Raw genomic sequence first — 23,848 nt, 5'->3', positions numbered from 1 at the left:
TTCAAGGTTGGATTTTTCCTATTTGCTTTTCATTGTGAGATTACAATAAAATCACCAACAGATCATTGTTTATACCAGTTTTAGTCAACTTAAGCAGAGGTGCCAATAATGGGAGGGTACAGTAATAACAGCTTTTAAAAGCATAACCAAAACTAATAATATAATAAATCTGCAGGTGTTGGAACTTTTGACATGGCAATTATACAGCACTAATATTTTTTTTCACAATTGTTAATTTATTTAAAAAACAGATCCAAAGGCAACAACCCATAGAATAGAGTAGTCATAAATCACACATCAAATTGGCCTCAGGTCTCTGGCCCAACAACATGGCCTGTTCATCCTTCAATTCTTGTTTAAGCCTTTCCACCTCATTTTTCTCATTCTGTAGCTTTTCACGGTCTGCTTGGATCTCCTCCTTTTCTTTTTGTAGCATTTTGGCCTCTTCCTGGAGTGCACATCTTTCTGTGTGAAGGGCATGCGTTTCTGCCTGGAGCTCACGGCTCTTTTCCAGTAACTCTCTTTGTTGTTCCAGGCATTTTCCCTCTTCACGCTGGACTCGTCTTAAAGCCTCTGTTAGCTCTCGTTCACGCTGCAGTACATGGCTCTCACTCAATCCTGTGGCAATAGAAAGTCAAATTTACAACATTTCACAGAAAAAGCCTCTACATTTAATGGCATATTTCCCATAACTTGTATGGATTTTAATTACATATTTATTTTTTTCTATGAAGCTAAATGTAAATTACTGAGTTTGTAGGCAGCTTCCATAATGGTACTTCATGCAGCTACAGCAAATTTCAAAATTAACCACTAGCAAACTAAAAAGTGCAAATCTTCACCCTATCTAGCAATGTTAAAGTTAAACCAAATCAGGAAGGAGGACCAAGATATTGTTACCCTCGAAATTGTGTGATCATATTAAGGTGCGGATATTTACTTGGTAGACAACTGTTTTTGTATGTTTGTTTTTTGCTCAGGGAAAGCCTTTTCAAAAGTATTTACATATAAAGCGAATACAAGCAAAGCAATAAGATGGTCAGGCAAGTTCTTTGCCATTCTATCTACATCCATAAATAAATAAATAAATAAATAAATAAATAAATAAATAGACATTTGCACCACAATTTAATTCCAGATAACATTATTATACATTTGCACCACAATTTCATTTCAGATTTCATGAGTAGGGGCATTTTGACAAATTTGATCTAAACTTCAAGATTTCTTAGCACGTTTGGGTGACGCAAGTTCTGCTTGACGTTTGAAGTATTATCAAACAAAAACAGAGAGGTAGTTCGCCCCTCCCTCCTTTTCCCTCCCGTGCAACTGAAAATATATGATGAAACTAATGAACACGCACGCACGTAGGTGATTGGCTGGAACACTGTTTGTTATGTTTCATGGTCCAGACTGGACCAGGCTGTTTTTGTTGCAGTTTTTGGAGCCTGGGGTGTCCATAGGGGGCCGCATTTTTTTTTACAGCCTCTTCAGGGACAGGCAGCTAGCGGATGGTGAGGAGTTGTTTGCTCTATGTGACAAATAAGTTTCTAGTTTAGTCAAATTCAAGACCCTTTTCCTCAGGTGGCTCCTTGTTAAAATTATGATACTTGGCAAGACGTGACAACTTCCCATGCTCAATGGCAAACACGTGAAGATTCTCCAATGTTTGAGAGATGAAGCAACAATAACTAAGAGATGTGGGACTTGTGAATAGTCAATTCCTCAAACCTCATTATTATTCTTTGACACAGGCCTAGTTCACCATTCATTTTTTAAAATCTTTCCAGTATATTTCTAAATAAAATAATTTCTCTCTTCAAAATTCATAAAGCATTTTGCGGAATTGGTCCAAGCCTTGTAGCCTGGAAAAATTCAAACTCATTCACAAAGTGCAAAGTCTAGTGACTCATGATTGGGATTCCTTTCCAAGCACCAATTTTGAAATCATTGGTTCAGCCTGGCCAATCACATGGATCAGAGATTCCTAACGTCATTTCCTACTTTGCCTAAACTTTACAATTCATAGATTTTCACCTTAATATAACATTTCCGATGGTAAATGAACTTGTAATAGGTTCACCTAGCATAGCTATACAGTAATACACAAGTCGCTACCGAGAAAACCAGCAATGCAACTTCCAAAAACGGTGGCCCTTATATTCCTCTTAGGGAGGTCCATATCCCTACCAACTCTTGGCACTACCACACAGCATGAAACTTTGATCGAAGTATCACTAGGGTCTCTACACATGTTTACTAAAAGAAAGGTTTTGAACAGCTCACTTGGTTTTTCCGCTCGCCACCATCTTGCCAGTCAAGGGAGTTGTCCAAAACCTCTCTTTTTTAGTAAACTCTGTGTACACAAAGTGGCGCTTCTGACGTAATTATGCTTTTAAACGAAAGTTTGACTCAGGTAAATTCACAAACTCTTTGGCAAGAGTTATGCTTTAATTAAGAAACATAACAACAACCCTTTTGAACCATGAATGGATGAACTTGACTGGCCTGACCTCAATCCTATAGAACACCTTTGGGATGAATTAGAGCTTCTCGTCCAACATCACAAATGCGCTTCTGGAAGAATGGTCAAAAATTCCTATAAACACACTCCTAAGCCTTCCCAGAAGATTTGAAGCTGCTATAGCTGCAAAGGGTGAACCAACGTCATATTAAACCCTATGGATTAAAAATGGCATGGGTCATTTAAGTTCATATGCAAGTCAAGGCAGATAACCCAATACTTTAGGCAATATAGTGTAGCTGGTCATATACGGTATGGCTGTATGACACTGAAATGTGTGACATTTTTTTTCTTGTGCCAAGTAAACAAAAGCTAACTGTAGCTAATGACAATTTTTCATTTAAAAAAACGAAAATTTCATCGAAAAAAAAACTAATTAATTCTGGCCGCTCGCACAAGTAAGTTTTCTGCAAGTAGGCTACAAATACTTTTGAGACTGTTCTGGCACTTCCTGTTGAAAAGCCAAAAGCGATGCTCAGGTTTGGCTAGCCAATCAGGAATCTAAATTCACTAACCAATTACAGATTCAGGAGGTTGCGCACCCCACCCCACGTGGGTTGAAGAGGATTGACTGTCAAGAACTCGAGGATGCACACGGGAGAAACACTGGCAAAAACAATGGCAAACAATATAGCCTGCATGGGATTAATTCAACACAGATAGATGGAATATTTGCTTTCAGTCTTGTGATCTATCTGTCAATGACGTTAATTAAAATTAGGCTACTTCCTTCTGTGAACAACTGTCCCCTATTCTAAGCAGATTCCTGGGGGTGCACATCAGTGAAGACCTCTCCTGGACCACCAACACTGCATCACTGGCGAAGAGAGCTCAGCGCCGCCTGCACTTCCTGCGGAAACTCAGGCGAGCAAGTGCTCCACCAGCCATCATGACCACATTCTACCGAGGCACCATTGAGAGCATCCTCTCCAGCTGTATCGCTGTGTGGGGCGGAAGCTGCACTGAATACAACAGGAAAGCCCTGCAGCGCATAGTGAACACAGCTGGAAGGATCATTGGTGCTTCACTCCCCTCCCCTGAAGGACATTTACACCACCCACCTCACCCTCAAGGCGACCAAAATTGTGAGTGATGCAAGTCACCCCGCCACAATCTGTTTGATCTACTGCCCTCTGGGAAGAGGTACAGAAGCCTGCGCCCCCGCACTACTAGACTCACCAACAGCTTCATACACCAAGCTGTAAGGATGCTGAACTCTCTCCCCTCCTCCCCCCCTCCACCCTCAGCTACATAACATCCTGGACATGGGACCCACAATGGCCGCCTGCACTACTCCACTTGCACACTTGAACACTTGCACACTTTACAACTTGGTGTTGTTGTCCTGAAAACACAACACTTCTGCTGCTCTTACATAACTTGCACCACTATGCCACTTTCTTTATTACTTAGGTCAAACAGAACTACCCAAGCCTTTTATTGGCCTGACTTTGCACTAGTATTTTATTGACTGTCTATGCACAATTTCAACCAAATTTTGCTGCTCTTATTTTTTCATTATTATATGTGCCCTCTTATTTACTTATTTACTTACTTTTTTGTTTACTTGAATGTTATGTTTGTCTGTGGACTTAAATTGGTAAAATATGTCTTGTCTTCACCGTGGGATAGTGAGAAACGTAATTTCGATCTCTTTGTATGTCTGGAACATGTGAAGAAATTGACAATAAAGCTGACTTTGACTTTGACTTTGACTTTGAGATTCATGAGAGTCACAGTGAACCCAATGTAGGCTAAAAGAAGATAAGCACCGGTGTATGTCTAGAGCCCGTCTGTCCTTTTACGTTAGCTAAATGCTACTTTTCGAAAAGCATAGTTAGCTAATTATAAAAGGTAAATGGCAAAGTGGTTAGGCTATGCTTGCGAGTGGCCAGCTATTGGGAGAGAAAAGACCATAGGCCTACGTTTGCTCCGGAAAACATTAATTGTGCTGTGGATTGTCATGACAGAAAAGTCTCAGCATGTTAAGCCTAGGTGACTAGCCTATGGCGTTTACTTTTTGATAATTAGGTTATTTTGCTAATCGCTACCAAGATCCACATTACATGACACTGGCCAGCTATTGCGAGAAAAAAGGACATAATTTCGCCCGGAAACCATTCAATATGATGTGGATGGTCATTATACGTTCGAGATGTAAGAGCAAGCTAAGTTAACAGATGGAGTTTACGTGCACAGCGCAAGCACAACACACCACCAACACAACCCACATTGGTACACACTCCTGACTCTGTAATTGGATAGTGAACTTAGATTCCTGATTGGCTAGCCAAACCTGAGCATCGCCATTGCCCTTTCAACACGAAGTGCCAGAACAGTCTCAAAAGTATTTGTACTTGCAGAAAATTTACTTGTGTGAGCGGCAGAGATTCGTAATAAGAAGAATAGCTTCGTAATTGAAGGACAGCAACTGTGGAAGGTTTAGTACCTTTACTTTGTTAAATCACAAATCGGTTTTACAGTTACAAATCCTGATACACACACACACACACAATACATACGAGACGCTTCTCATCCCTAAGGTGATGCAAAAGTCTGTGCACCTGCAGAAAAGATTTGTAACTGTAGGACAGCTTTTTGTGCATAGAATATTGATTTGTAATTGTAGAATATAGTTGTAATTTGTAAAATATTTTTAGCTGTAGGATGATTTGTAGCTGTAAAACCGATCCGTACCTGTAGAATAGATTTGTAAGTGTAGGGCATATTTGTAATATTGACAATTACTTGTACAGATCATTTTTACAGTTACAAATAATTAGTAGTTTCAAAACGTGATACACACGTACAAAACATTTGAGTGATATATTCTTCCATAATAAACCAACCTACAATATTTCTCTGCCTCTCTTTTGGTTTATAAAATAGTGATATAAAAACGTTCCATCTCTGCCCATTAGGGTGGTCCTTATTTTAAAAGGTTGTACTTTCTGAAGTCTGACCCCCTAAGTGTATTTCTTTTTCATAGAAAAGTAACCAGAAAAAGTTTCATGTAAATCAAATCATTTAAAATTTAGAGGTAGTTCAAAGAGGTTGAAATTTCTTACTCGTTGCATTTTTACCATTAAATTATGGCTAGCTGCTGATTCTTCTATCAAGGCTCATGAAGCCAGGTAATTTCTGAATGTTGCCTGGTTATAATAGTACTTTAGTGTTTAAACTTTCACTAATGTTTGTCTCATAGCATACAGCAAATGGGGGCAGCCGTCACCTATTGGTTAGGGCTTCGGGCTTGGAACCGAAGGGTTGCCGGTTTGATCCCAGTAGGAAAAATGTGGGCGGGGGATATGGTTGAGCACCACTCTCCCATGCCCCTATCCACAGCTGAAGTGCCCCTTGAGCAAGGCACCTAACCCCTCACTGCTGCCCGAGCGCCGCTGTAGCAAGGCAGCTCACTGCTCCGGGCTAGTGTGTGCTCGATTTGTGTTTCAAATCGAGCACTAATTCACGGATGGGATAAATGCAGAGACTATGCCAATTTCTCCACAAGTACACTTGGCCTATAAATCTGATGTACATTTACAAAACTGTTAAGCACATTGTTGAGCACATTGAACATTATTACACGGCTCTTCATAATGCTGAAGAATGCTCCATTCACTTGAATGGGCCTTCCCAACGTTCGGTGGCAGGGTAGGAATTTCACGGCGGCCATGACGGCCATGGCCGTCGTAGCCCCTTGCGTTGGCCGTGAGCCCCTTTGAAAATTATAGGTTTACAGGCCACGGTGGCCTTGGTGCCCCCTTCTTTCAATATTCTGCTTTGTGTCCTACTGATAGCGATTTTTATTTAGCCTGTGGCCTGTCATAATCTTAGCATTCACAGCGCAAATTAATTTAGTCTTTTACGCAGTGGAGAAAGTGACAGCGCAAGAAAGTGCATCCAAATTCACCCATTCTTCTCAGTTGAACTACTCGCGAAGTAGCCTATTCATCACACAGACATCACAAGTATCACATGAAAGAGCTTTTTCTCAGCTTTTAAACGATGTTAGCCGATAATTGCTGTGTTGAACGGTTCATGAAAAAGTAAATAATATAATTCAATTTAATCATACATTCTACTGAAGGTTTTATGGCCCATGATCTCCCTACCCATTCATCTCGGTGGAATACTTCACGAAACCCTTCTTTTTAACACATGACAAACCATATATCAGAATAAACAGCAGACCTTACCGAACACAAAGGTGTAAAGCAGTCCCCTGTACAGTTAGCCGTTTCAGAGTAATCCAGTTGAATTTGCAGTAAATTTCGACATGCATGGATGTCTCCAAATTTGGGCTTTAAGTTTTACAATGCATTTAAATTGTTCCACATGATTTCATAACGGGCCAAATACAAAATAAATGTTACAAATATAAGCCTAGATATTGATAAATCAGAGGACAGCTGACTAAGAGTTTGTGAAAGTAGCCTTAATGATCAAAAAATGCTAAGCATGCATCTAGGCTATTTGAGTTTCTTAAAGCTGAGCTGTGCTACATTTAAATTGTTCAATACATGATTTCATAGCAGGCCAAATATAAAATAAATTTTATATATAGCCTAGATATCTGTTTTTATTAGATGATCAGATGATTTACATGTAATATGTCATGTTTCATGTTTGTGTAATGTTTAATACAGTGATGCAGGTCTACTGCAGTGAATAGGCTAAATACAACTTTGATCATTTTTATAGCCTACTACTGTATAGTTAACTTTGGCCTTTGTGCCCCCCACCAAATATGCCCAACTGAAGGCCAAGTGGCCTTGCCCCAAGAATGGTGAATTTCCAAGCCTGTTCGGTGGTCTGCTAATTCTCAATAACAGACCGTTTTTAAGTATAACAGACCGCTGTCAAGGAAAATGGGTTTTGTGCTTCTATTTCACGTCTTTCATATGACTACGCAAGGACTGGAACTTCATTTAAAAGTAAAAGTGAAAGTGGACGGTGATCAGCTGTGTTCTAAAGAATGTTTGAGAAAGTTCAGCGTGTGATGTTGCGAACTATTTGTTTCTCAGCAAAAGTCACGATGAAACGGTAACAAATAGGCTATAGCCTAGGCTGTGTAGGCTAAAGAGTCATATCGTGGGGAGTTTGGCAAGTAGCCGTGTAATAAGCGGGATAATGTATAGAACGCCGGTCATTATTGGGGAAATAAGTCCCTTCAGGCTGTGCGTCGGGGTCCGGTTCACCCTGTCAGGACTTATTTTCCCCAATAATGACCGGCGTTCTATACATTATCCCTTACGTATTGCAGACATTGACTCAGACAACTGTTCAGTGGTCATTCCTGTGTGAGATGGCATCAAAAGAGAAGAAAGTTGTATTTGATAACCAACCACTCAAGATAATATTACAGGAGCAAAGCTACCTTCTAAACAGCAGGTCCTTAGCTACTTCCTCCATTGTCATTTGCAGCAGAAGGAGACAGTTAGGTTAGCTGCTACTAGAACAGTGGAGGAATTCTGGGATAGGGCTAGAATTCCTCTGTGCCACAAGAAAGATATAATAAAGAAGGTTGAAAAACTGTTCACAGAATGGACGGCTTTGAAAAAGAACGGCAAAAGAACAAAGCAGAAGAAAGAAAACATGTTACTTCAGACTGTCATTTTTGATGTTGCCCATGAAAATGCCATTGACTTTTATTAACTAATTTTAAGTCAATTGAGCTACTTCTAAATATTCTCCAAAACTCATAAAACTTTGCAAATAATGTTTTTTCAACAAATATAACATATTCAGGGGGTCAGAGCATAATAAAATCAGGTATTTTTTTCTATCAAAATAAGGACCACCCTACAGCCCATGTTAATTCAATGTACAATACAAAACAATTCCAAACAAACCTGGGCAAGAGTTGCTGCTGTAGCAGGTTGATTGCAGGTGCTGTTCTACAACAAGTTGGCAATTAGGACTGTTGACAGCTGAGCTTGGTGCATTTGTGTGGTTGCTTCGCTGTATATCTGTGTGCGTCTTGCGTCCACCAGTGTGTTTGAGAGAGTGCACCTCCAGCTGGGAAAAATGAGAGGGATGTTTCTTCTGAAGATGACGCAGAAGGTTGCTAGTGCTGCTATGATGTTGAATCTTCTTCTTACATAACAAGCATAAGGCTCTCTTCTCGTCATCTACCTTCCGGTAGTGCACCCACACTGCACTACATTTTCTGGAAGGTGCAGCCGCTGTAACTCCTTCAGCATCAGCTTTGCTACTGTTCTGATCACTGCTAGGCCCCTGTCCAGCTGCAGCACGTAAAATACCCTGGATTGCCCCATGCACTTCCATGTCTTCTATACCATTCTCTGGTGGAGCCTTCTCTGGACTTCCCAGCATCACAGCTTCTGAGCAAAAGATATAAGACACAAAGATACTTGATACGTAATAAAGAACAATCACCCTGACCAAAATACAAGCATCAATTTTCAGAGTGAACACATTTGAAAAAGATTAAGCCCTCCACATACAGGAATAGACATGTAGCGATTTAGTCACAAAAACAGAACTTTAACCCACTGGCAGGAAAAAATGCCGTTCTGGCCAGTAGCATGCATCTCAATGTATAAACGGGCTTATGCATTACCAATGCCACTATAAACGCTTGGTTGACTTGTTATATTGAACAAAACCTCAGTCTACCAACGATATCTGTGCATGAACCATTATGCCTATCAGAGAAGTGACAAAAGCACCGGACATAGCCAAGAGGAGGGGGGCAAAAAACCTAATTCTTGCCTGCTTTAGCTGCGCGGTTCATCGTCCTCGGACTGTTTAGGCCTACCTACCCAGCTTGTCAGGGTGTAGCGTTATCAGATGTGCACTCAGGCTGCTTGCTGCTACATATTCTGCAGATTACAACATTGTTAGGCTAATTGTTATTTTTCCGTTTTCTGATGGAAATCCAAAAACGTTCCACACATCGCTGAAATGATCAGGAGTGGTGGTCTCCGTGGGTGCATCGCTTCTGCCATATTTAGATTGTGCATTAGACGTGACAAGCATTTCTTTTCACATATTCTGTAGTTAGCCACCACATAAAAAAAAAAAAAAACTCCCCAAAACAACACATTCGAATAGTAATTTCCAAATTCGAATAGTATTGATTTTTTAAATATTCGATTTATATTCGACTTTAGAAATTTGTTCCAACAGCCCTATTATAAACATCTATTCAACTTTCTGTCTATTAACACCCATTACACCATCTACGCTCAACTTTTAAACTATATACTATATACTATATACAGTATACTATATCTATATACAGATCCTCTTCAACTATTTCCTCTGCCCACAACTATTTCAAAATAAATGTCCTCACTACAATAATTCACTATTAAATAATTGAACTATTTAAACTACTCAACTATTTAACTGTTCAGCCATTTCAACTGTCAGTTGTCATCAACTATGACTCCCGCCAACTGTTTCCAAATAAAAGTTTGTTTTGCATTTTATGTTAAAATATGTTTTGCATTTTCATGCACTGGTAATTTCCTCGAATTTTTCGAACATTTTCTAGTTTTACATAAATATACACTTGAGTCACAAAATTTGACTTCCCCCTCATATAAATGGATATAAAAATGCAAAAGATAGATAGATAGATAGATAGATACTACTAACTAGAATATACTTATATTGATCCCTAGGGGAAATTCAAGAAGTTTGCTGCCGCTGGAGCGTTGTAATATGTCCGTATCCATAGGATAGAATAAAAACACTCCTCAAAGTGTGTAAAAAATCCAAACACAAAGACACAGAGCTACTTGACGTGCTGCCACTCTCGTCGGTGCCGGAACCGGAACATGAAAACAAAAACACTGTGTGAAGGGCCATTGAGGGGAGAAAACGTGTTTCCTACATTACACTACTATGCTGTGATAACCCTGATAGAATGCTACCCTGTCCCAGTGCATTTAGCGGTCAAATGCATGCATTTCTAATATTAGAAATGTCTTAATGGCAGTACCAGTGTATTTAAAATGCTCCAACAGTATCTAATAGTTTCTATATGGATGTGTTTGCTACGTTTTGCAAGTTTGAAAAAGTCTGTTATGGACACAACTCTAGCCAAAGTGATCTAGGCTAACATCAGTATTTTCTAGTCGTCAGGTTTACTGTTGGTTTAGATTAAATAAAATGCCAAAAAATGCAACAGTGATGAGCCTAGACACCCAAAACGACTTGTTTGAGTCTGCCGCCGGTCGGCGGTTGCATAAAATAAAAAGTGAGTTAAATGAAGCTAACGAAACATAGGCTTTTAGACAAGGCAAAGTGTGAGCTTGTAGCTGTCTGCATTCCATATATTTCCAATGGCTATATGACCAATGGCTAGGCTACACTGGACATGCAACTTCTGTTCCCAGAGTGTATGCTTTCTCTGTCTATGATGATTTTCAGATTAGGAAATATTTCTTAAATTAAATGTTAATTTCATCAAATAAGGAGGTCACAATAGGGGGTAGTGATGCGAGTGCTCATTTAATGTGTGCGTGTGTACGTGCAAGTGAAACTGAACCACTGGAGATAACATTTAAAACAACGAATGAAGCAGATTTTTGCTGTCCAAGAAGAGACTGGCTAGTCCAATAAAAACAAAAATTGGGGCAGCCATGGCCTCCTGGTTAGGGCTTCGGGCTTGTAACTGAAGGGTTGCCGGTTTGATCCCCGACCAGTAGGAAAAATGTGGACGGGGGAAGTGGTTGAGCACTGCTCTCCCATGCCCACATCCACGGCTGAAGTGCCCTTAAGCAAGGCACTAGAGCCCGACCGATTTATCGGCGGGCCGATATTATCGGCCGATATTAGGCATTTTCCAAACTATCGGTATCGGAATTTATAATGGCCGATAAATGAAAATTTTAAAAATAAAATGAAAACGGACGAAACAACCTTCAACCATGTCATGAGTGTTGGCGTTGTATAGTTTGTCCACCAGAGGGCACTCTACACCGTCCCTGCTGGCAACACTCGTGTATAACGCGCCACACATCCTTTACTGTCTATGTACACATCCTGCAACCTGATGATCCAGCCAGAGTCGAGTTATCCGCGAGTGAGATCATGAAGTGTGTTCATGGTGATTTGATCACGAGACGTACATTGCTTGAATAACAATTAAAAGAACATCCCCATCAGTTCTCTTAACTCAAATAAGCATGACAAAATTCGTGAAAACAATGTCCAGTTTAGCTGCTGTTAAATAAGTTGAGAGTGAAGCGGAATTAGCTAGTAATTACGTTACGTTGTTACAGTGTAGTTGACTGTAACTTTTGACAATGTGACTGAAGATGTATTTCTTTAATAGCGTGACAGTTATAGCAGTGAGACGTATCATCTCTCCCTGGCCTGTTATTTTGAAAGCGTATGTTTTACACATAGACTTTATAGTCTATGGTTTTACAATTTGCAGTATGACGTTATCCATTGCTAAATTATGGCTCATTATAGACTAGCTAACCACAAAGCTAGCTAACGCAATGAATATCAGTGGAAGACCGCTAACGTTAACATTAATGAGCTTGGAAACCACAACGAACTTATTCTGCCTAAATAAAGTAATGATTACTGTATTTATAACTAGTATATCTGTAGTTACAGTCCCTGCATTGTAAAATGTAAGTTAGACGTGCGAGGAGTGAACATTTAGACATAGAGGAAAAAGTATCAAACGTAGCTTGTGCAAAACGTAGCTTGTGCATAAAAAGTTAGCTTTTCTTTTACACGCAGTGTGAAATCCAATGACGCCAAGTGTGCGTTTCGGACTGTCGTTCAGCCGCAGCATTAACGAGTTACATAATGGATTTAGATCACTAAATAGTAGGTTTTAGAAGGCAGGCAGCAACTGATGATTGAAAATGGTTTGATGTAGCTTGATGGAAATAATTTTAAAAGTGCAGGTAAAGGGATAAGCAAGCTGACATTGTAAAAATAAGGTAGCTTATAAGGCAATAGGGACTAATTATTACACACGCACACTCAAACATTTAGGAGTGACCTTTATCTTGTTTAATGATAATACAAATGATGATGATAGTAATAATGTCATCATTATTTTTTGTAATTATTAAGTCGTTCAAAGTTATATTTATGAAGCTTACCAAGTCTTTTAATACTGGTAACTTTGATTTGGTTGTTGTTGTTATTGTGTTTTTGTTCAAAAGACTAAGTTTCATATCTTAAGTTTCTATTTTTATACATTTTATTTATCAGAACTTTAATATATTTCGATGTTCCTCTGTTCCACTGTGACAATATTATTTAAAAATAAACAAGTTTCCTTTAAAAAAAATCCTTTATCGGTCGGGCTCTACAAGGCACCCTAACCCCTCACTGCTCCCCGAGCGCCGCTGTAGCAGGCAGCTAACTGCGTCGGGATTAGTGTGTGCTTCACCTCACTGTGTGTTCACTGTGTGCTGAGTGTGTCACTAATTAACAGATTAGGAGACCAAATTTCCCTCACGGGATCAAAAGAGTATATATACTTACTATACTTAAAATGGTCTTGGAATTGAAATCTGCTTATATGACACAATTATATTCCCTTTGCAAAAAATATTTTATTGAGGCAGGCTTCAAAAGTTTATTTAGAATTTTAGCTTAGAGCCTACAGTTGTCATTAGCCTAATCTATGTCTTACATTTACCTACAAAATAGATATTATAGCAGAGGCCTATCATGCATCAATAGCCCAGTGATACAGACATGGGCTTCACAGGCTAAATTAGGCTGTTGTTAGTTAACCGTTTAATGGGCATAAGTCACGACTTATTGTAACAGAGGTAAATATCATAGAAAATAGCCTATGGTTTATTTCACATAAATAAACCATAGGCCCCAGTATTTATAAGCTGTGCTCCAGTAAAATCTCACATTCAACAAAAAAACAAAGGGGCCAGTGCATTCATATAGGTTCATAATAGTGAGGACTTTTTCTCATGAGAAAAACTTCCAGACTGTTTCAACATTTTCATTCAAATAGTAATTGATAATTCCATACATATGTACAAGTACTCTGAATAGCAATCTTTCCATCTCTGCTCATGTAGGGTATGTTGGGTATAGGGTTGCAAAGGGGCGGAACATTTCCAGTAAATTTCTGGAAACTTACTGGAAACTTTCCATGGGAAGTTAAGATGGGGAATTTTGGAAATATTCCAAATTGGAAACCTTCATGGAATTAAAGGAAATTATGGGAATTAATGGGAATGTTTGGTAATTCCAACTGTTTCAGACATTAACATTTTGTTTCGTAATAAGCAATATGATTTGTTTGTTCGTATTTTCGCTTAGCTTAGCATACAAAGATAGCCAACATGCTAGCGGGAATCCCATTCTCTGCCTATGGTTTACTAGCGTGCTAAGCTAGCAACACTGAAACCACTGAACTGCCCAAGATACACCACACCACTCAACAACAAAATCCAATTGGTTGGAACATTGACTGACAATCAGTTTGTTCAGTTAGAATCCCAGAAAATGGTAAAACAAATAAAAATATAATAACACAACATACCACTCCAACCAAACCTTATAGATTATGTAAATTATATATAAATTGTCAAGTTTAATCAGACAGATTAATCATCCCATTACAAAATGCAAATGCAAAATGACGTACACCCATTTGAATGAGGACAAAAGTGACGACAAGCCCATAACTGGGCAACTCTGTTTGCAAACTTCCCCCAGTTTCACACCAGTTATTCCCACATGAGATGACATTTTCACTGGAATTTATTTTCCCCATGCACATGAATGCATCATAGGCTACTAGACATAAAGGAAACCTATGCTGATTGCTGTGTGCATGTGATTGACATATGTGCAGGGTAGAAATTTGACTGAAATTGCATTAAATCAGGTTGTTTTAACTAATATTATGCTGCAAGTAGGTTTTGTCTACTACATTTAACTTCCCTGTTAGACTAACTTGCCATATTAAAAATTCCCAGTTTATTCCCGTTAATTTCCGTATATTCCTGTTAATTCCCATGGAAAGTTTCCACCTTTGAAAATTCCTGGAATTTTGCAACCCTAGTTGGGTAAAATATGAAACACTTCCAAACAAACCTGCATTTAGTTGGTGATTAGGTCTGCGGACAGCTGAGTTGACAGATGTTCCTGTTTGGTTGCTTTGATGTGCTTCTGTGTGACAGTTCACAATCAAATCTGTGGATGCCTGAGGTGTATTCATGTGGTAGATCTTTTGTCCACCAGCATGTTGGAGAGTGTTCATTTCTAGCTGGGAAAAATTAGATGGATGTTTCTTCCGTAGATGACGTAGTAAGTTACTGGTGCTGCTCTGATGTTGAATTTTCTCTTTACACAGCATGCACAAGGCCTTCTTCTCATCATCTACCTTCTGGTAGTGCATCCACACTGCACTCCGCTTTCTGGAATGTGTGGTCACTGTAACTTCGTCAGCATTGCCCAACTCACTGTTCTGATCACTGCTAGGCCCCTGTCCAGCTGAAGCACATAAAATGCCCTCTATCACACCATGCACTTCCATGTCTTCTATACCATTCTCTTGTGGAGCCCTCTCTGGTTCTCCCAGCATCACAGCTACTGAGAAAAAGACATAGAAAAGGACAAGTTAAGATACTTGCTGTATAGTTAAAAACAAATCACTCTGACCCAAAAAGAAGCAGTAGTTTTCAGAGTAAAAAGATTTCCCAGCAATGGCCCCAAATAGTCAAATCAATTTCATTACGGTTTGGACTTTATATTTCTGGTTTACTATTTGAGTCATTCCGTGTCAAATCAGACAAAATCATGGAAAATGGTTGCAGCACTGACTGTGATTTTCCTCAAAGTTTCTCTACACAATGTTTAGGTTCCATAACAAAAACATGTAAAATATTTTTGTTCAGTTCTATTGTTTTCATAGTCTTTTTGCCCTTGATTGTTTATACTCTCTAAAAGGCCTGATCTTGGAGGCCATTGTATTATTCCTAGCCTGACCAACCTTTGTAGAATGAAAGACAAACATGTTCTCAGTACGATTCAATCATTAAAAGTTTGTACCAGTCTCATTGGTTTTATAGAAGTCCCTAGTTTCAGAAAAAAACATGCAAAAATAAAATGTGTTGTTGAGGGTATCAAAACTCCTTTATTGTGACACACCTGCCATCAATCAGTATTTTCTCTAGAAATAATCCTTTGTTAATGTTGTCCCAAAATGTGAAATCTCCAAAATAAAAGGCCATGACAATCATAGGGATAAAACAAGGCGTGTTTGTATATTTGTGTCATTTTCATTCAACTGAAATGGTATGTGAGGAAGCTAGTAGGACCATAAAAATGTTGTGTTTCACCTTATTGTACATGTTTATTTTGGTGTTCCCAAAACACCTGTAACTACATGCATTTACTCTGTGAATGGGACTTGGTACAATATTGGTACTTTACACGTTAACTCATTGAATGCCAAGCTGTTTTCGGAAGCTTTGTCCTAGAGTGCCAGCAATCTAGACCATTGTTGATGATTTTTGTACAGCCACAGCATATTCTGTGTTATAGCTATGAACACATACAATGGCTCGTTTGAAAGGTGAGACTTTAAGCTCTCAGTGGGTGCAAACCGTGTATTTCTACACGCCTCTGTTCCTAAGAAATCCCAAGCTAAACAGTGGCTAGTTTTCATCAAAATCGTTGTTGTTTTTTTCTAGAAATGGAGATATAACGTCTTTCATGAAATATGAAGTGTTGCCTGTAAAGTTTCCGGGAAGTGACCTGGCGAGACTGCTACCTAGTGATAAACCCACGACAATGGCCTGGTTTTGAGCTGACGTGCATGCGTCACTGATTCGACCCAAAGCGGCAACTGAGTTATGATAAAATGTCCAGATTGTGCGTTTTCATGAGTTATGAGTTCATGATATTTAATTTCCATTCATCACAGTGTTCCCAAAATCACATATAAGGTGTGTTAGAGTGTCTAGTTTCGTAATTTAAAAAAAAAAAGAGCTAAAAATGTAATATTACGTTTTTGCCACTCAACGCATGGGAAGGAAAAACGTAATATTACGTTTTTGGCACTCAATGAGTTAAATATCCATATACTTAGCCATATTACACCTGTCCTACACCTGTTTTATTTCGTACGCATATTTCATAAATGAGGGCCAATGTGAATTTGCAGCTTGTTAAACCTACATTTGCAGGCAGATGAAATTACCCTAATCATTATTGACAATATTATCAAATTAATTATTGCAAACACACTGAACGTTTACCCATATATATATAGGCTATCTGATGACAATTACAGATCATCATTCATTTAGTGTTGAGATGTTGTTCATTGAGTGAAATAAGATCTAAATGGCAGGGATAGCCAGATGAAACACGTTTAATCAAACGTAATTTACAAAGAGATTGTATTACACTGACAGCTCATATTTTGTCACTAGCAACCTATATCTGTCCTCTGTCAAATACAGTAGCATTTTCAGCCCTGACCAAAACCGTTCAGGAATTATTTATGCAAAAGTGTAACGTGCGCAATGTTTCATTCTCCCTCCTTTACGGCACAAATGAAACAGCATGAGAGAACATGAACCATATCGTTTCTATCATTTTCTTTGGCAATTTTGACAACAGTCAGCTTACATTTCAAATCATTGCCTACTTCTTTCTCTTTATCGCCATGGCGGTACGCATTTAGAATAAAGAATAACGTTTGTTAACCGTTTTGTTGCCAGCATAAAAACAAGCTTAACATCGGCCTCTCAAATCTCGCAAATTTGAAACAAAAGGGATTAATGATGTCAAAGTCGGACATATATAGGCATAGTTCATATTGAAAAAAGTTACACCATTTGGAACTCTAGCTTTTCCCCTCCGCAGTCTTTTAATGCCATCTAAGTATAAAGTTAGGGTGCGCAGTCTGCACCATACTGGCTTAAACAGACGATCTGACATGTTTTAGAAGATGAAATACAACTCGAAACTAAAAAACAGACCAGGCCTCTATTTGATACCGGCCTTTAACCCAAACCTGTAGCCACACCAGGCGTTTAAAAGATACAGGCGTCTATTTGGGACTGGGCTATTATTTGAAGTTTTACGGTAAGCCAACACAAATTAAACTTACTGATAGAGGCGCACATCCCTCAGGTGTATGTGGTTCTAGCAACCAGGCATTTCAAATGTCTGTAACTGCTGTCATTATCAGAAACTTTCCTTTGACGCTATCTGAGCTATTAGTAAAGGGGACAGACCGGGTTGTTGGATATAGTATACCCAAGAGCAACAGGGGCAAGGAAAAACTCCCTTACCAAGGAAGAAACCTTGGGCAGATCCACGGCTCAAGGGGCTAACCCAACTGTCAGGGGTCATGGTGTGTGTGTTGGGGGGATGACAGGGGAGATGGGATAGTGTGCTGTGTATGTGGGGAGAGGGCAGTGTGCAATAATATGTGTGTTGGAGAAGCTTCCTCATGAGATAATGTGCTGTGTATGTAGGGGAGAAGGGGAGTGTACTGCAAGTATGGTGAAGGGACTTAGTATTGCAAGCAGAGTACTGTATGCATGATGTATGTAAGTGATGACAGTGAAGATGTGTGTATGGGAGGGAGGGGAGTGGAGCAGTGACTGTGTGTGTGTTAGGGCTGAAACGATTCATCGAGTTACTCTAATAACTCGATTACAAAAATTACTCGAGGCAAAAACCCTGCCTCGAAGCCTTGTTAAATTCCTATGACGCGCACTATACGCGCAGGGATCTGATTGTTCCACACGGACCGTTGTTCAGGAAGCACACCACTAGCGCGTGAATCGTGATACATGTAGGCTACTGTACATAGCTGGCGCGATGGCGGAGTCAAGGTGTCCATATATGGCAGAGAATGTCTAAAGTTTTCAAGTAAAGTTTTGGGATCATTCATCTGAACCGAAAACATCCAGTCCATGCTGTTTCACCAAGCGTCAATAAAATAGGCTATCTATCTACGTATATAGCCTACATTGATGTTGGCTGATTTTAATCACATACTGTATTTGTAGCGATGTCGTGATATAATGTTTAGCTTTGATATTTTTAAAAAGTAAACTCATTCACGTTCAATTGCAAGACAGTATGCCTAAAAAAGAACCCCTTCTTATACACACATGCATGCACCCTCATCTTCCCTCACGCACAGCACTCGTGCACACACACACACAGGTTTCTAGGTTACCATAGCAAATAGGCTCACCCCAGAAATTATTTTTTTAGTAGCCTAATGGTAAAATTATTTGTTAGCCTAATGGTAGGCTATTTGTTAGTAGCCTAATGGTAAAATTATTTGTTAGTAGCCTAATGGTAAATGCTGCAGGTGTAGAATTCTACATAAAACAGATATTTACTTTGATGTCAGGTCTAGATTACAGCATGAAACTTGTTGTGCATATTAATACATATTGCTTTCCCTCTTCTCCCTCCCAGCACTTAACAACATAGTATGGACAGCTTTGCTCGCCCGGCTAAGTCATGCACAAGAGGCTGCAATTTTACAGAGAGCATTTTGAACATTATTTAATTGTTGGCACTGACACTTATAAACACTAAATGGGTAAATTGCAATAAATGGGCTTAGTTTTGTAGCCTAATGTTGGAGTTAGAATAAATACCTCTGTGCCAACTGCTTGATAATTTTACAGCCATGTAATTTTTGTCATGCATTATTTGTTTTGGTTGTTTAAAAATGCAAAAATTTTTTTATCCGATTAATTGATCTTGGAAAGTATTGATCTTACCTAAGAGTAATTTTACAGTGTGTCTCCTGGGTAACATGGGTAGACCTGGTAATTTTTTCAGAATTTTTTGAGACTTAAGTGCGTGGGCCCTGGTTCAATTGACGTGGAATGACCCATTTTCTGATTGAGATATCCACGCTCTGGCTATTCTAAATGCAAAAATGCATCAGGGAGTTATGACAAAACCGTAACTATTAACAAACTAGATCCTAGTAGAAAACTGTTAGCTTCCCTAAGCTATGAGGTAGACCTATTTACAACATAAATTGTCAATAGGCTATGCTGGCGACACAAATAAAATCTCCTTTGGAAATCAATGGCTTACACCTTACAGTATCAAGCGGACTAAAGCTGCCACATCGTGGCGAAAAGTTGTAATAAAATTCACGCAGCTCCATGAATCACGGAAAGCGCGAAATGAAGTAGCCACTTCTAAATGGAACCCACTACACAGTAGCTTAAGGCGTGTTGCTAAAGCAGCCATAATGAAAGCCATAATGAAGCCGACATTGTTTGGATTTTTAATGGATGCTTTTTAATCTCACAGACTACAACTACCAAGCTGGAATCAAAGCACATCGATTCCCCTCTCACACCCTGCACGCACTTAAAACAAATAAACAGGCGTCTCAGTCTCACGTATGTAGTCTATACTGCCCTACAAAGCCAAAGTGCAGTAACTACATTTTTTGTGAAATTCACTTTTTTACACCAATATAAAATGCCATATTCTCTGATCAAGCTATCAAAATCTCATTAATCTACTGAAACATTTCCTAAAGATATAGGGATTTTCATTTCAATGCTGTTTTTCTCAGTTTGGAATTTTCGTAGATTCTGCACTTTGGCTTTGCAGGGCAGTATAGCCATAGGCAAAACTGTATCAGACCAGTGTAATGTTGGTAAATCATCCATTGCACAGAATGATTTTGTAGCACGTGCAACAAATAATATTAGGATTATGTGTACAGCCCTGCCTTGGATACATCTCTCAAAGTGCGCTCTAAAATATTTGGTTTAGATGTAGATCATCACGGGTGCGTTAATTTTGAAAATAGAGTATTGAAGTAGCCTAGTGGGTGTTTGGGAATGAACGTTAGCTCAGATGACTTTTTGTGGTCTTAATGCAACACTTTACAAAGCACTGACAGGGCCACCAAGGACTGTGACCAAATCAACAGCAGAAAAAAAACTATTTAGCAAGCAGAAATGTCCCAGCCCGGTGTTTGCATCATAGACAGGTTATCTTTCAGGTATATTTTCCATTAGAAAACCATCGCATTAGGGAACATTGTGGCCAACTTATTTAGCTTGTTAGTAGGCCAGAATGAGATGACAGTCGAAAGATACAATTACAGTGCTGCTATCAATTTGCTTGGTATAACCGCATATAGTTTTTCTACAAATGCAATCAAATTGGCCTCCATCACTCAACCAATGCTAACGGTAACATTATTGTACCTAGGTCCTTAATGATATTATAAGATTAACGTACCTGCAGTAAAAACCAAGCATGTCCGATAAACAGATTTATTCTCAGATTTATTTCGGCTTCAAGAAGAAATGGGAATTACATTTCATGTGAAAATCATCCTATCCTTATTAGACGTTCTCTGCGGTAAACTACAGTCCTTGTAGGAAGCGTCCATTGTTTTTCCAACCCACTTTTATCTTCCAACAAAATTACGTCTCACTGCAACGATGCGCCATCTAATGGACAAACGACTATGTATCGCCCATACTGGAAATGCAGCCATGATGATGATGAATATTTGGCTTTCCTTTAATCCTACTGAATTTGTAATTATGTATCAGCCGTTCTAATTGCCGATAGATAGTATGTGCGTGCCTGTGTGTGTGTGCATGTGTATATGTGTGCACCGCCATCTACAGGCCAATGAGTGTACAGTCACTACACATAACCTAAATTAACCCCCCCCCCATGGATGAAATTCTACGAAACTTGGCATACCCCCAGAGAATGCCAGGTCAATCATACACATAAGCAAGTACACTATCATAATAACAGGTTAATTGTAGTAGGCTAGCCTAGGTTACAGAAGATACTTTTCAATTAAATTAGAGGTGTAGGCATATCAGTATCGTCATCCGGCCAAAATGAGCTTGTATCGGCATATCGGCTATAATTCAACATGCCTCTGAAGCCCCTTGTACACCAGTGCAGCTCTAGGTCTGACGCCCAGTGTCCCCATTTTATGTTTACAAAGATTAAAACATTACGTTTTGTAGGTATGTACGCTTCTCAATTGAAAATGTCCCCGGATTTTGTGTTAGAAATCTGGTCAATTACGTTAGTGGCAGCACTACCATGAACGCACCTAAAGTCCGTGCAATGTCCCTTAGACGTCCGAGGGACGTAAAAGGAACCATACAGGAACGTTATTTTTTTTGCTGGGTAATATCATGGATAAACAGTATCACAATCATAAGAGCATATTTTTTGTCAAGTTAACTAATTTAAAACAAACATTTAACTCTCGCAACAACCAGTGAGTTATGTTCAGTACCGTGGGCGAGTATTCAGTAGGTTAAGCATAGTTACGCGTCGCTTAACTCAAGTCAACCAGACACATTTTCGCAAACCAACAAATCAGTTTTAATTCTTACCCTCAACCAACCCGTTGGAAATGTTGTTTTTTGTATTCCTTGCGGTTTTCGCCGTCAGTCCTGTTACGATGCTCTCAAAGTTGAAATCTGAGAACTCGCCAGGGTGCTCTGATCGTAAATGTCGAAGCATGTTTGTGGTTTTTCCAAAATGATGGATAGTCCTCATGCAAATCAAACATACTACTTGCTTATCATCCTCCTCTTTAAAAAAAGACCACACAATACTTCGCTTCCTTGTCGCCATTTTGTTTTTTCTTCCTCTTTTATTTTACTTTTGGCGTTTGGCATAACTTGGTGTGTTACCGCCACCAACTGTTAGGGGTGAGTAGGGGGATTGCAGTAAAACCTAAATCTGCTGGAGCACCAAAACAAAAACAAAATAATGGTAGGCCTATTTGAAAAGAGATCCAGATCTCAGATACAAAAACATAACCATTCAACAATTTCACAATCAGAACACACACTATCACACACAAATTACTACAAATATGTAGGCCTAAAAATAACTTCAAATGGAAAATTCAATGTTGAATGATCTGAGACAGGCCACGCAGGGCTTTCTATGCCATAAAACGGCAGATCCCTGTAGAAATCCCAATCCAATCTGGTTGAAAATCTTTGAATCAATGGTTGAACCAATTGCCCTTTATGGTAGTGATGTGTGAGGCCCACTTACAAACCAAGATTTCAACAAATGGGAATAGCACCCTATTGAGACCCTCCATACGGAGTTTTACAAAATCATCTTAAAAGTACACAGATGTACCACAAACAGTGTTGGGCAAGTTACTTCAAAAGCGTAATGCATTATTTATTACTTGTTACTGTCATCTCAAAGTAATTTGTTACATTACAATATTACTGTCTTTGAATTGTAAGGCATTACACTATGTTTACATTACTTTCACCAAAATAACAGGAAATATGGATTTGGTGTTCTCAATAGATCTTCATGTGTTCAATGCAGCTCATTACACAGCAGGAGGTGATGTGGTATGGCATAATGACTTAGCTAGGCTTAAGGCTAACAAAAGAACAATATAATGGTTGCAGTTATGGCTCATGGGACAATGTAGGCCCCAAAGGCCAAAGGTCACTCACAACTTAATATAGTAAAATATAGCCATAGTGAAATAGTATGTTGACTTTAAATGGTTCTCATCATTGCTGGTTGCCTTTCCTTCCACTTACAGTGGTGTAGACTTAATGCATATAGTTTGAGAATAATGGCTACGATCTTTGTCTTTAAAAGCAACATTTTAGTTATTCTCACTGCTTGAAATGAGAAGTATAGTCTAACCATGTTAGATCTGTTGCATGAATGGCAGAGATAACTCAAATTCCCTTTCTACAGTCATCTAAACAAGACAATCAAATTCCAGGACCAGCATAGATTACTTTTTTTAATTCTTGAATAATCTTCTCTGGTGCCAATTGAGCATTTCTCAATTTTGGATTAAAAAGCAAAGTAACTTCAGTTACTGATAATTGTACAGAGTAAAATATTACTGGAATTGTATTGGTAATGCCTTACATTACTGCATTACAGCAAAAAGCAATGTATTACTGTAATTACATTAGCATCTGAATCTCAAAGCAACTGAAATTAGGCTAAACCAAATTACAAAAACTATTCAACAAAATCACATAATCCTACCTGACACACATTCAAGACAAAAATCTGATAATCACACTGACAAAGTACAGACTCAGTGAGTGAACACAGCTGGCCATAGAAGTGGGAAGGCACAGACAAACATGGCTGCCGAAAGACACTATAGACTGTGCCACCACTGTGACCTAAACACAGTAGAAACAGAGATAAACTTCCTAACACAGTGCGCGAAATATGTACACATTAGGAGAAACTATTTTGAAAAGATGGCAAATGTCCTCCCTGAATTCCTGCAAGCGAGCGATGAGGAGAGGCTTTCATTGCTCACTGGAG

The 23,848-nt window shown here is 39.0% G+C and overlaps 1 protein-coding gene across 3 annotated transcripts; it reads right to left on the bottom strand.

Annotated features, from left to right (window-relative positions):
* On the bottom strand, nt 1-22,149 carry LOC125307576 (zinc finger BED domain-containing protein 4). Of its 3 annotated transcripts, none has more exons than XM_048263620.1 (4): nt 21,901-22,149; nt 14,603-15,100; nt 8,380-8,871; nt 1-618 (listed from the first exon to the last, which is right to left on the bottom strand). In XM_048263620.1, the coding sequence occupies exons 1-4, from the start codon at nt 22,142-22,144 to the stop codon at nt 284-286; spliced, it is 1,569 nt and encodes a 522-aa protein (XP_048119577.1). In that variant the 5' UTR covers nt 22,145-22,149; the 3' UTR covers nt 1-283. The 3 variants fall into 3 exon arrangements, with proteins under 3 accessions (XP_048119577.1, XP_048119579.1, XP_048119578.1); XM_048263622.1 differs by having other exon boundaries at nt 8,380-8,868; XM_048263621.1 differs by having other exon boundaries at nt 14,603-15,097.
* Nucleotides 22,150-23,848: the final 1,699 nt, after the last annotated feature.

This window comes from Alosa alosa, chromosome 14 (assembly GCF_017589495.1).
Source record: "Alosa alosa isolate M-15738 ecotype Scorff River chromosome 14, AALO_Geno_1.1, whole genome shotgun sequence".
Classification (NCBI taxonomy): Eukaryota; Metazoa; Chordata; class Actinopteri; order Clupeiformes; family Clupeidae; genus Alosa; species Alosa alosa.
The sequence above is the reverse complement of the archived record's forward strand: the minus strand, read 5'-3'. Positions and strand labels throughout refer to the sequence as shown.